Source organism: Pieris rapae, chromosome 15 (assembly GCF_905147795.1).
Source record: "Pieris rapae chromosome 15, ilPieRapa1.1, whole genome shotgun sequence".
Classification (NCBI taxonomy): Eukaryota; Metazoa; Arthropoda; class Insecta; order Lepidoptera; family Pieridae; genus Pieris; species Pieris rapae.
Genome location: NC_059523.1, coordinates 4,858,146 through 4,871,968, shown reverse-complemented (window position 1 = coordinate 4,871,968; position 13,823 = coordinate 4,858,146). Strand labels below are relative to the sequence as shown.

General features: G+C 30.6%; 3 protein-coding genes across 5 annotated transcripts; 2 read left to right on the top strand and 1 right to left on the bottom strand.

Annotated features, from left to right (window-relative positions):
* Window positions 1-381: 381 nt before the first annotated feature.
* On the top strand, window positions 382-5,672 carry LOC110994363 (T-cell activation inhibitor, mitochondrial). Of its 2 annotated transcripts, none has more exons than XM_022260964.2 (13): window positions 382-557; window positions 646-766; window positions 838-955; window positions 1,053-1,194; window positions 1,279-1,380; window positions 1,630-1,747; window positions 2,009-2,111; window positions 2,380-2,471; window positions 2,590-2,690; window positions 2,947-3,093; window positions 3,801-3,932; window positions 4,786-4,930; window positions 5,560-5,672. In XM_022260964.2, exons 1-13 carry the CDS (start codon window positions 535-537, stop codon window positions 5,644-5,646), a joined length of 1,431 nt encoding a protein of 476 aa, XP_022116656.2. In that variant the 5' UTR covers window positions 382-534; the 3' UTR covers window positions 5,647-5,672. The 2 variants fall into 2 exon arrangements, with proteins under 2 accessions (XP_022116656.2, XP_022116655.2); XM_022260963.2 differs by having other exon boundaries at window positions 643-766.
* A 43-nt stretch (window positions 5,673-5,715) lies between these two features.
* Window positions 5,716-11,013, bottom strand: LOC110994372 (kinesin-like protein costa). Its single transcript, XM_045631377.1, has 6 exons — window positions 10,542-11,013; window positions 8,545-10,472; window positions 7,881-8,099; window positions 7,114-7,247; window positions 6,497-6,614; window positions 5,716-6,069 (listed from the first exon to the last, which is right to left on the bottom strand). Exons 1-6 carry the CDS (start codon window positions 10,816-10,818, stop codon window positions 5,953-5,955), a joined length of 2,793 nt encoding a protein of 930 aa, XP_045487333.1. The 5' UTR covers window positions 10,819-11,013; the 3' UTR covers window positions 5,716-5,952.
* A 1,198-nt stretch (window positions 11,014-12,211) lies between these two features.
* Window positions 12,212-13,781, top strand: LOC110994386 (60S ribosomal protein L9). 2 transcript variants are annotated; one of them, XM_022260989.2, is made up of 3 exons: window positions 12,212-12,299; window positions 12,525-12,773; window positions 13,428-13,781. In XM_022260989.2, the coding sequence occupies exons 2-3, from the start codon at window positions 12,533-12,535 to the stop codon at window positions 13,757-13,759; spliced, it is 573 nt and encodes a 190-aa protein (XP_022116681.1). In that variant the 5' UTR covers window positions 12,212-12,299; window positions 12,525-12,532; the 3' UTR covers window positions 13,760-13,781. The 2 variants fall into 2 exon arrangements, with proteins under 2 accessions (XP_022116681.1, XP_045487407.1); XM_045631451.1 differs by lacking the exon at window positions 12,212-12,299 and adding an exon at window positions 12,383-12,401.
* Window positions 13,782-13,823: the final 42 nt, after the last annotated feature.

Below are 13,823 nucleotides of genomic sequence, written 5' to 3'. Positions count from 1 at the left end.
GATTATTAATATAAGTGCCTACTTATAACTATGTCGCTATATATATTTTTAAGTATATTAGTTTCTTTTTCATTTATATAATTAGATTATGTCAAATGTCCGTTTATAAGGTTTGTCAGCACATTTCTGAAAACATTTTAAACGAAAGAAATATTTTTACGAACTTCGAAATACAGTGTACTTGACTTAATCTATCATAACGATGTTATGACATTTTTGAGTTTGCAAACATGATTGTTGACCATTTGTTGAATTTTTTGCGTAGAATGGAACACCATTGACCTTTATAAATAATGACAGTGACTATAAACACTAATGTGATATCTGCTGTTTACTGTCATGTGCCATATATCAGTGTCAGTTGTTTACTATCAGTACCAAATATCGATAGCCCAGCTGAGATTTGAGAATTCAGACCTTTATTTCGTTTAGTATCTCTAAGAGAAAACATGTATTTTCATAATGATTAACGTGCAATAATTTATGTTCATTTTAAAATAAACAATTAAGATAATCTAAAGTTAGTGACTCAAAATGTTTTGCCGGTTACGATTAAAGTAAGTAAATACTTGAGGCAAAAGTATTAACGAGACCGATCATATCATAACAAAACTCAGATATTCACTCTGTAATGCGTTTCAGTAGTTGTGGATGTCCGATTGGAGTGTTTCACAAAAAATTAAGCTCTGCAGAAGTCTCGACAGCGTTGAGACCGTTCTATTTTCGGGTTCATCCTGATTTGTTCGGAAAGTATCCAGAACAAAGGGTTAGTAATAAATACGTTATAAATAAAGTACCTATTTAGAAATATATATATATATATTATTGTTGTTGCAGAAAATTAATGAAATATCATTACAACAGCTTAGTGCACTATTGGAAGCTCAGCAGTCCAACCGAAATATAGCAACACCAATATTACCTTTTTATTTAAGAAAAAATGATATGCCAGAAGGTAAACTTACTTTGAGATCACTATTATCAACAATAATAATCAAAAGTTACACTGGCAGATGTAACTTTTTATATTAAATATACTTTTCTGTATACAGGTCAATTTGAATTAGTAAAAATTAAGTTGGATAGTAATGATTTAAGAGAAACTGTTGTGAAAGTTTTAAATGCCTGTGATATTTCTACAAGTTACATTGACAAAATACCAAGAATGAAACAAGATAAAGGGAGACAGTTTAGGTAATTTGAGATTTTTTTACTATAACTTATGGAAATAAATAACTATGAATTATTTGAAATAATTATAAAACCAAATTTTTTTAGAGAAGAATTTAATGAAGCATATGAAAAGTATAAGGATGAGTTTGATAAAGCAACCAGAATGAAAAGGAAAGTTGAAGAAAAGAAAGCTACAACTAACATAATGTAAGTACTAATTAATTTACAATAGTAGTTATCACAATCATAATATTTGCAATAAATATAACATATATATATATATATATATATAATGAAAGGCTCATAAGCTTCATGCAAATTTATATGATTTTGTACTAAATAATAAATTTTCTGTAAAAAATAGTTCTTAAGACAATTTTAAGCATATCAACTATATTTAACTTAGGTTTTGGCACTAAATTAACTGTGACATTCAGAAGTTTTTTTTCCTTTCAGCGATTGGATATCAGAAAACAGCCAGCAAGCCAAGGAAAAATATGAATCAACAAAAGCAACAAGAGCCCAAGTCAAATCACTTATTGAGCAACTTTGCAAGACATATGGTATAAAAGAAGTTGGTAAAGAATTTTGCTTTTTTAGAAATTACAATCCTCATTGATTAAATATTAAATTTTATTTGTTTTCAATAGGATATAATATATTGTTCTACTTGCATTTAAATTGGTCAATTTCATTCCACTATGTTGTTATTATTTCATAATATATACTTTAAAAATTAAAGGGAGATTAACCTACTTTGGATTTAAGCCAATGTGGTGCCCTCAGTGATCTATCTTCCTAATATTAAGATTAAGAACAATAAGTAATATTTCAGGTTAAGTATGACAGTGGGTGGAATATAAGCCATATTAGAGGGGCTTTGCAGAGTCTAACATCTATGGCATCCCAACATCCACAACACATGGTGAACTTAAAAGGTATTGTTACATGACTTCAGACATTTTGTTAGTAAAATTTTGGCCAATTATGGACACCATATAAAACCATATTTCAGTTATGAGATGTTTGATAGTTAACAAAAAAATTAAGCCAAATATTAAATATGGTAATTTATATATTCAACTGACAAAATAGGCAGGAAATAATAACCAGAGTTACAACACATAAAATTACCATTATAACTATGCATAACAAAATCTCTACATTTTTTTAAATATATTCTAGTTAATAATTCAATTCTTTTAGATAGAACAATAGCTCTTGGGCAGTTTACTGGTGTAAGCTTGGATGGAGATGTATATCTTAATATAATAGATGTTAGGCATGAGTGGCTTTCTGTGAGTAAAGTTTTAAGCTATTACAGAAATTCTTATATAATATCTTGTGTTAACTTCAAAAATAAGATTTACTTACCATATTTAATTGAATTTTAAATTATGTATGATATTATTTAAGCTCATAAAAAAAGTCAGCCAAGAGGATAGTGCATTGACGGAGATACCTCAATATGAGAAGGCACTGTCAAGTATTCTAAGAAATATTCACATTTGTAGAAGGTAAGTAAGTTTAAATATACTATATAACTAAGCTTAGATAAAATTGTATATACTAAACTGAAAGAGTTAATAAAATATGTAAGGCAATTTAATAAAAAGTTTTTAATTATTATTAAGTATTGTCGGGTTTCTTATGAATAAGTAAATTAACTGCACTTATGATTTAAATTCAGTTTCTGTCTGTTGGGTGAAAAGAAACCTGCCTAAATTTAATTTAACAAATATAATTTTTAACGTAAGATTTTTTTTGTTTTAGAAAGTTTATGCCGAAGGTATCAGCAGCTCAATATTGTAGTCATTTGCGACAATTAATAACATCTATTGGCGATTTTTATGGACGGGGAAGTAAAATTCCTGATACTGTTCCCGAATCTTTACAAAAATATGAAATCGTTGTTGAACCGTAAGTGATCCCTAGTATTAAAAATTGTTTTGTCAAAACTATTAGACGGTTGGGAATTAATAGCTTCAATAATACGTGAATTATCGTCGTAATATATCGTATAATAATGACGTCAATAATTACGTGGTATGAAGGTTCTAGAGCAGTGTTTTCGAAAGTATAGTGCCATGGCCCTTAGCCTACCTAAAAATTCTTATGACTCTAAATGTAACATACATAATTTATATGTGTATTCAAAATGTAAAAAATTGGCCATTTTTTTAATATATTTTTATATTGGGTTCCAATTTGGTTAGCTTTAGTGTCAAGTCTCCATTTTCCGCCCTCCCCCACCCCACAGTAAACAACAAAGTGTGTTGTTTACTGACAGCAATACATAATTTTCGTCAATTAAATGAAATAACGCTTACTAAATAATAATTATATAAAAACCGCTAGTTCACTGGTTCTCTTTCTGCACACACTTGTGAACTTTCTTACAGCGTAGTTATTGGTTTTTACCTTAATACCTAATAAGCCGGCATAAAAGATCTTTTTAGGGGGTGCCAATGGTTAAATAATGATTTCGGTTTTATAGGGATCCTGGCCATACCCTACTGGATAGAATTACGAAATATTTCAAATCCTTAAACAATATTTCAATAAAAATTTCTTATTCTTTAGATAGCACCTGCGTATGCGCAACTATTAAAAACATTGTTTTATAGGGAAGCGGGACCTCTAATGGTGTCACCAACCGGTCAGTTTATAACGCCATCATCATGTCCAGCGGATGAATTGATTGCTTTCATCGCTAAACACCTTGACGATGCAATGCTCCTTTTGACTGAGTATAGCATGTGAGTGTATCTCAGTACATTTATCAATTTATTCGGATTAACTAGGAAGCCATGTGAAACTGGTTTACTCTATTTTTTTATAGAAGAAAAAAAGGTGAGCCGACACGGGACGCCTGGCAGATGTGAAACATCGACATTATTTTGGAAAAGTAATAAGCAGAAAAGAACAGATTGTGATAGGAACTAAATAATGATAAAATAAAATATTACGATTTTTTGCCAGATAACGATGACTATTTATTGAATAAAAATTTATTTCTATAAATATTTTTAATGTGAAATTTACAACTGCATATAGACTGTATATATGTATATAATATGTAACTACTTTTGTATGCATTTGTCGCGCTCCTAAACAAGACTGCTATGGTTACAATTAATACAAAACACAGCGGTTTTATAATGTAACATATTGTGATATATTATTATATTATTTTGTAATAATAATACCATCAAATAGCGCGGCGACGCGTCGCCACGGCAGAAATCGGTTTTACGTGCGGCTATAGATGTTTCACATCAAAAGAAAAATTTCTCGTTAAGTCTGACTTCCGTAGCGTCTCGGATTTGCTTGTCAACTTATGTCTCTGAATCTGCCCCTTAATAGATGAAGGGGCAGATTCAGAAACGTAAGTTCAAAAACGAGCGATCACTAAGAGCAATCAAATCAATTAATCACTAAACACGTTGCTCACGTGCAAGTATGTTCAAATAGATGTAAAATAATTGAAGTTAGAGGCCGTTCAAATATTACGTAAGGACTAATGGGGGTGGGGACAACTTTTATTATCTTATTTGGTGATTCCCTTAACACTAATTATTTATTTTTTTTACCTTAAAAATGTTGTTTCAGAAATAAACATGTTGAAAAAGCATTGTATAAGGAAGTAAAAGAGCGATTCCAATTGTTGGACCTAATTAAAGATGACAGTATTACACCTGGACTGATGATACTCTGCTGCCAAAGGCTTCTCACTCGAATTGACACGATAGACGAGGTAATTGTTTTTTAAATGTTTTGAATTTCTTAGAAACATACAATATATATATATATATATATCGGTAGCAAATTTCATAATTATTTGGCTGTCCTCGTTTTAACATTTTACTTTAGAGAAAATATGAAATAAAATTTAATCTATCATAAACTAAACTTAAATAGTTCAATGATGTTTTATCACCTTTATTTATTTGCAAATTCACAAGGTCAAAAAATTCGAGAATAATTAAAAAACTACCCTCGTTTAATGTATACAATCATAAATAATGAAATAAAAATTCAGTCTTTCTAAGCCTCAAATAGTTTTTATGACTTTTTATTTATTTGCAAAGTGACAAGGACAAGAAATAGATTCGAGATTAATTAAAAACTACCCTCTTTTTATGTATATAATCATGGAGTTTGATTAATGATTGTATCTATACTAGTAGGCTCTGTTAACTGCTATAATAATAAATAAAAGTTTTTTTCGCGCACTACCTATCTAGAACAAGCTACCCACTGAGGTATCTCCAAACCAATTGAACTTAGAGTCAATAACTGTACTTTGAAAAAACATCTTATTTATTTATCAACTTGTTTTTTTTTCTAATTAACTAGATTTAAAAACATAATCAATTGTTCCAGAAACTGCAAGGGAATATTCTGTATGTGACACACTATTATTCTGTACTCTCCGAGGGAGTTTTATGTATACCATGGAATTTTAAGTGATAAATAATAGTTAAATATTCATTAAATTGTGTTTAATTATAATACTATATACATAATTGTAAAATTTAATTACTAGTCAATTAGAACTATTAAAATGTGATGGAAATTTAGAGATCATAATATATATATACATACAGTGAGTCGTTCATTAAGAATTATTTAAGCCATTAATTAAGTCTAATTATAATATATAGGGGCATTACATTTAATACATACATTAGAGATAACGAACGACTGTGAGTATGGCTGTAAGTCTTCCAAACACGATATATAAATTGTCATGAGTATTATAAATATAATGAGTACTTAGTGCTTTTTTTGTTGGACAATGACGAGTTTATTCTTTTCCTTTGTGACCTTTGCCGCTGGCAGATGCGTCGCCGGCATTAATTGACGCAAGTTTTGACTGGGAATTACAGGGACCTGGAAGTAAATTATTATTTATATCAAGTTTAATAAATTATTATATATTATCCATTTAATTATTCTAAGTAAACATAACTTTAAAATTCAACTGTTCCGGAAAGCAATGTGTTTTTCTATTAACATTATAAGCATTTATTGCCAGTTCTTCTCTTCCGTTCTACGTCCTAAATTTGAGAACTGGCAGTAAATGTGAAATTAGAAATAAATTTCTTTTTTTGACGTTCATAAGTGTACATTATGTTACATATGAATCAATTATATATTATGTTATGTAAATGATTTTGAATATAAAGTTAAAAGTATTAATGAGTCTGAAATGATTTACATTATTATTACTTTCTCAATAGGTAGGATTCATCATTACCTAGTTATGAACAACAAACCTCAATGTAAAAGTGATATTAACAAAGCTTCTATCTCTTACCGGTGGACATCTAGCAAATTGCCGCATTCTATCCATTAAACGCATAGCGTCGTCCGATGTTTCAGAATCTGTAGTCAGTCCTAATGAAAGTGCTCTATCCATGTTGCCCACTAGACATCTGACAATAAAACACTCATGAATACACAAACATATAATTTGTACAGCTTGTAGTAAATTATCAAAGGGTGAGGAACCCAACAACCCTTAGGCTTGGAATGGGTGCATCAAGGTTTATTTTCTTGTTTGGTTATGTCAACAGTAATTATTCCCTTTTTACACATATAACCCATTCTCTTTGCTTGAAAACGTAACTTACAGTACCAGACCATTTTTAATTCGCATCGTGCTTTAGAAAGAGAAACTCGCTTTTTAGAGCGTCCTCATCATCACCTATATCACACGAAACAAAAACAGTCCGGTATTTATTAGGGTTGACAACAGTGACAGAGACGGCGCTATACGAAGCCGAAGCTAGCCGAGTATCTCTAAAGCACGATGCGACTTATAAATGGTCGGGTACTATTTGCTGACAAGAAGGGGAATAAAATGCAGTTAATTTGCTTACGTAACTTAACCATTGAATAAAAACACTTTAGACAAATGTGAGAAAAACATACCTATTGGTGGTCGGTCGGGACCTCTGCGCGTGTCTCCAAGCAGCAGTTGCACGTGCACGCCATGTGGCTGCCTCTTCTACCGCTGCGGATGCACTGGCTTCTAACGCCGCGCACGCACCACGAAGGTCTACCACCTTTAATAGCATATTGACATCAAAATATACTTCAGTACTTTAGATATATCATTATGATTAAGTAGTATTTTTTTGTTAAAAAAAACCTACTTAAAAAGTTTATTTTGGAACATAAGATCATCATGGTATCACTTATTCCACGTCATTAAACTCGAACCTGTTGGCATCCCTACTCATCGGCAAAGAATACAGAGGGTGTTGGTCGAGAGAAAAAGCCGGCGTAACACTCGGTACTCTTTTTATACTATGTACCACATCGATTAGCACGAAAACGGAAAATCTAGCCGGCACGTTATATGTTTTTATACAGGGATTTTGCCATATGTATATCATTTTTTTAAACATATACTTTAATTGGCTATATATCGTTTTTAAAATATGGCACACTTGTCTTAATTTGTCTGTAATAGTAATATTACGACGTTAAAGAGAAAATAATTGCAGGAAAAAAAAATAATGAATGAAAGTATACCCCATGGTTTTACAGAACTTTTAAGATAATTAAAAAAAATATAGAAATACGAAGACTATATTGAGTATGCCTGCTACACTACGAATTGGTTATGAGACGATTCGGTTATCGCAAACTTCTTGCACAAAGAACATCATACCTTCTATTGAGATAAAACTTACCTTTTGAAAATATCTATAAAGCAATGTCTTCATTTCATCGTGGGACAGTTTATCCAGTCTCGCCATCAACATTTGTTCACCTCTATTCCTACTGTCTTTGTTATCCTGTGAGTCTGATAGTGAAGCTGAGGGGGACCGGCCACATATTAAATTGTTTTTGTATTCTATAGCAGTGTCTATTGCCTCTATTGCTTCTTCACATTCAAATATTTTACGTTCCTAGAAATATTTGTAAAAATAAACCCTGATATATTTGTTTGGTAAGATTTTATGGTCAGTCAGATAAGTAGCAGAGTATGTTATAAATTATAATAATTTTTTTTATAAAGTATAACAGTCAGTAAGGGCTAGGAGACAGTACTAAGTGTTACTTATCTTTAATTTAACATTTGCATGTTTACACACATGGCAGTAAGGTTCCCACAAGAAATATTTGTTAAGTAAGTGTCAAGCAAAATTAATGAAATAGATCCAGTATTGTGTCTTTTTATTATATTTATTAACACTTCCTTGCATGTACAGAAATGTAATAAATATAATAGACATCATTAAATAAAAAGGAGGGCAACTGGCTGCCTTATTACTTTTGAGCGATCTTTTTCAGACAACCACATATATTTCAACATATTAAAGATTACGGGACTTAAAAGAGAATAAAACATACCTCTGAATCTGATAAAGACTTGTATAATTTTCGCTTGTGTCCTAAACTACACCTCTGTTCATGTAAACATTCCCTGGTCTTCCGTAAATTTTTAATTTCTTTTCTTAACATGAGTTCCTTTTCTCTTGATAGTTCCATATTAGCCAAATCATTTGCTTTCTCTTTTAATATATTATCTAATTGAGAAATTCTATTTGTAAAATGCTTTATGGTATGTACTTTTTTATCTTTTATTTCAACTGATGTTTCTGAGAGTTCATCTAACTTCAACTTATCCTTAAGTAACTCAACATCTAAGGTGTTCTTTCTTTTTTCGTCTTTCTTTATTTGTCTTTTTATTTGATCAATCTGTTTTTTATATGTTTTAAGATTTGTCTCATGTCTTTTAATCTCCTTAATTGCATCAACATCAATAAGATTTGATTCTGACTTCTCTGTATAGGTTTTACTTCGAGTGTTAGATATGCTTTTACCCAGATCATCAATCAACCTTTTCTTGGATATACAAAGATTAATTAATTCCTTTAGCTGTGACTGACTTGTGCTTATTTCTTTAGATAATTTTCTAGCTAAAATTTGTTTCTGCCCATACTTCTCTTTTGTGATTTTGTATTTTTTACATATTTCATTTGTTTTTGGTGAGTCAATCATTTTTAATAATTCCCTTTCAATTAGCTTGGGTTCTGGATCAATTTCTTTTTTATGAGATTCTATAATAATCTTTTGAGATTCTGGAGAGATAGCATTAGCTGCAACTTTTCTCAGAAGTTCTAGCTGAGCTCCTGATAAACTTTCACCAGGCTGTATAGTTCTTCTGCGACCAGAATTTGATTGAGATGTTAATATAGGTAGTGACTGTGAGCCACTTGTTTCAGATATAGTGATATCATCTGAATCAATATGATTTAAATAGTCTTCACATCTGTCAGAAAACAATTGATCATTCTTTTCTCTAAAATATTCCATCATTTTCTCAACTTTATCTTGAAAAACAGTTTCTGAATCACTGTCTTCGGAGTCTGATTCAACATCAGATTCACTAGGTTCACTAGGTTCAGTATCTTCTGCTATTCTAGGTAGTCCTTGCTTTGTGTTGGCTTCTTTATTATCTACTGATATTTCATTATTCAGACATTCATCACACTCTGCTTTCAGAAATAACCATTCACTGACTTGGCTCATATCTGCATCTGATAATGATTTAGATTGTAAAATTTTGTTGAATAAACCTTCTGCATTGGATACTAATTTAATCCATTGTGTTGTTGCAAATTGTAAGTTGAAAGCATTATCTGAAGGTAATGTCTTTTCAGAATACACTGGTGTATTATTGTCAGCAAATAAGTTAACAGTTACAAAATTCTTTATACCTCGACAACATAAACATAAATTTAGTATTTTTAAAGTATCTTGGTATTCTTCAGGTTCAGTACTAATGCAGCCTATAACCCATGTAAAAGCTCTCCCACCAAAAGAATCACGTAGCATGGCAGTCAATATACATCTATCATAGTTAATTTGTTTAGGTGGATTACCCGCAATTAGTTCCTTAATAATATTCTCTAAAGCAAACAGTCCTGGTTCAGGGTATGCGGCTAGCTCACAAAAACTAGCAGTAGACATACGGTGATTAAGAACACCATTTGTTCCCACCCACTTTTGTTCCATACTAACAGTGAAAACTGTATGATTGTTACCATGACACCTCTGACGCCAGCCTAATTGAAGATATTGAAATGCTTCTTCAATATTACAGCACCGGACTAATCCACCGCCCAGTACATCAAAAATGTTATTATTAATGACTTGCATCCATGTTATGTGCAATATAAATTCTCTTTCTGGCATCTGGCTAAGCTTATGAAAGATTTCAGATAAAAATCGTGGTACAATGCCTTGATCACATTCACTGTGAATGCATTCAAAACCTGGAATTAAAAAGAAATACTATTACAAAGTTCAAATTATGAATATGTATAAATACTAGAAAATCTTACCTGGTCCAAATAAAGTGTATGTTTTTCCTGACTTTGATTGCCCAAACACAACGACTGACGTATCACAACCATCCAGAAAGCAATTTATTTGTGGTATCATAAAAGAATTAAATAAGTGAACTTGTGTACAGTCCACTGGTAGTGCTCTATTTACGTGAAATGTTTGCCCGCTCTCTGTTATAACAATTTGTGTTACAGGATTGCTAAATATACATTGTAAAGAATCTGCAATACCTGGAGGCTTAAGACGCACTGCTATTTGTACAGGTATATCCATTGTACCTGTTTACGTATGTTATAATTATGGTCAATTTTTTAGTTACTTAATTGCATCTTTATATAATAATAAAGATAATAATACCAATATAACTTCAGAGAAGTAACGGTCTAAGATTCAACTATCACTTTTATATTACAAATTTTATTTGTAATTAAATTTCATGTAATATATTTACAGATACTTTAAATTAATACATTTGTTTACAATGAAACACATATGTACCATAAATATTATTATAATAAAAAATTATAGCATAAACTTCATAGAATACTATTAACTTTTACAGATTAACTATAGATATAGAGTTAAAAAGCATATAAAATATCTAGATTGGTAAATAGTAATATACAGATCTACATTAAAGACGTACTTTACGTTGAGAGTTCACGAGACTAGCCTAGTCCGAGTAAGTATTGTAGCTTGTAATCCTTCTATCGTGCCTTGCAAATAAATCAATCAATCAAACCGCAAACGTTTAATTTTTTTTTTAGATCGTATCTTTAAAAACATAACATACACAAAAAGAGCAAACATTTAACTTATAAATAATTATAACAAGAATAACTACTAGGTAGCTAGGTGCTATTTGTAAAGTACCACTACTCTACCCAATTTGGTGACAGAAGCATTTAGCTCATACTCGAGATGAGTTTTCATATTTTTAATTAATATTAATTTTTATTTTTAATATTAATTGGTGAATTCCTGTGTTCAGATATACAAAATTATATTAAATGATGCATTTCTTTCAATTAAATCAACGACCCGTAATCTGATATCAGTGGATAGATTTTTTTACCTATTGCAGGAAGTAAATCAAAACACTGCGAGTGCATTTTCTAAAGTCAATAAGCATAATTTAACGTAGGTATCTCATGCATGTAATCGCACAATTCAATGGTATGCTTATGAGATATATCTAGGAACATGCATTACCATGCATACCATTATAAATAAATTAATATACTCATATTTTTCCATCATTGTGTTTCTTTCTATTCTTTCTTCGTATACTTTTTTGTGATGTGTAAATGTTGATAGTCGTTTAATTTGCAAACAAATTAATATGTAATTAATTTGTTTGCAGAATTAATTACATATTAATAGGTTTTTTGTTAATTTATATATTTTATATAATTCTATACCAGAATATACAATTATGTTATGCTATCTGAATATCTATTTTAAAATAATTTTACGTGTTACGGGACATCAATAGTATATTGTTGTCTTGGATACGAGACACCCGTATAAAATGTGCAGTAGTAATAATATATTTCATATTCTTTAAACATTCTATTTGATTGAAAACCACATCAAAATGATACATTTTGTATCCATATATATATAAGTTAAATTTAATACTTCAGACTTTAACTTGTCAAATTGAAGTATGACAGCTGTCATAATAATGATTTACGTCAACTAAGTTGGCAACATAAAATTTAGCCTTTTTCCGGCTCTCTGTGGCATTGAAAGTAAGGAATGAAATAATTTTTAAAATAAATCTAATAAAATCAAAGTGATATCTTCAATTTTATGAATTTGGTGTAACGCAGTTATTTGCAATTGTTTTTGACGTTCGTTTTCATTCATATATTTTATATTTTTGTGTTAAGTGTGAAAAATAACCAAAATACACACATAGGTTAAAGTGTTACTTTGATATGATACAAGTTTGATACAACCGTATTATTTTTTAGGCCTCAAGATGAAGCAAATCGTTGCTAATCAAAAAGTGAAAATCCCCGAGGGGCTAACAGTCCATGTGAAATCCCGCCTTGTGACAGTTAAAGGCCCGCGAGGTGTTCTAAAGAGGAACTTCAAACATTTGGCTGTGGACATTCGGATGGTAAACCCCAGGTTACTAAAAGTGGAAAAATGGTTCGGTTCCAAAAAAGAACTTGCAGCAGTACGAACTGTATGCTCTCACGTTGAAAACATGATCAAAGGTAAGATTAATGTTTATTTTGAGGTTCAAATTATAAACAAGGCGTCACTTAAGTCATAATTTCGTTTCAATATTACACGTAAACATTTTAAATGTGGTCTTTTTTTAATATGTAGTTATTAAATGATTCGTTTTGATTACGCATTTCCTTTCATTTCATTACTCTAAACTGATATATATAGGTTATACTCGAAATGTACCTTATTAGTGAATTCTTTACACAACTAAATGTTTTAGGTATACTGTTACAAATAAATAAGCAAGCAAAAACAGTCCTGTAATGTTCACTTTAACATTTGTAGTAGATGAAGATTACTTTATCATGATTATTTGCCTTTTATATGATGATTATGTTCATCATTGTTCAACTCATCTGTATACCGTAAAGAATAACCATATGCATATCTGAATGTGCAACCGTCTCAGACTGGCACAGTTACCAACCGGCTTCCCTCATTAAGAAGGTCCCCTTATCATGATTAAATTTAAATGACTGGTAGAGATTAGTTTAAACATCCTACATTTTTAAATGTTATTCATAGATTGTTTCTGATTAATTTATATTCTACATAAGAATATTTGTAGTATGTAGAATTAATTTATTAGATTTATTATAATTTTATAACTTCATAGTAACAATTTGGCTTTTTTACAGGTGTAACTAAAGGATTCCAATACAAAATGAGGGCTGTATACGCTCACTTCCCCATCAACTGTGTCACCATTGAAGCTAACACAGTTATCGAAATTCGTAACTTCTTGGGTGAAAAATACATCAGAAGAGTAAAGATGGCTCCTGGTGTAACAGTAGTCAACTCCACTAAACAAAAGGATGAGTTGATCATTGAAGGCAACTCCCTGGAGGATGTTTCCAGTTCTGCAGCCCTTATCCAACAGTCTACCACAGTTAAAAACAAGGACATCAGAAAGTTCTTGGACGGTCTATATGTGTCTGATAAAACAACTGTTGTTGTAGATGAAGCGTAAGGATAATAAATTTTAAGCCGAATTCAAGTGTTTTATTATATTTATTTATCATTAAAAGTATGCA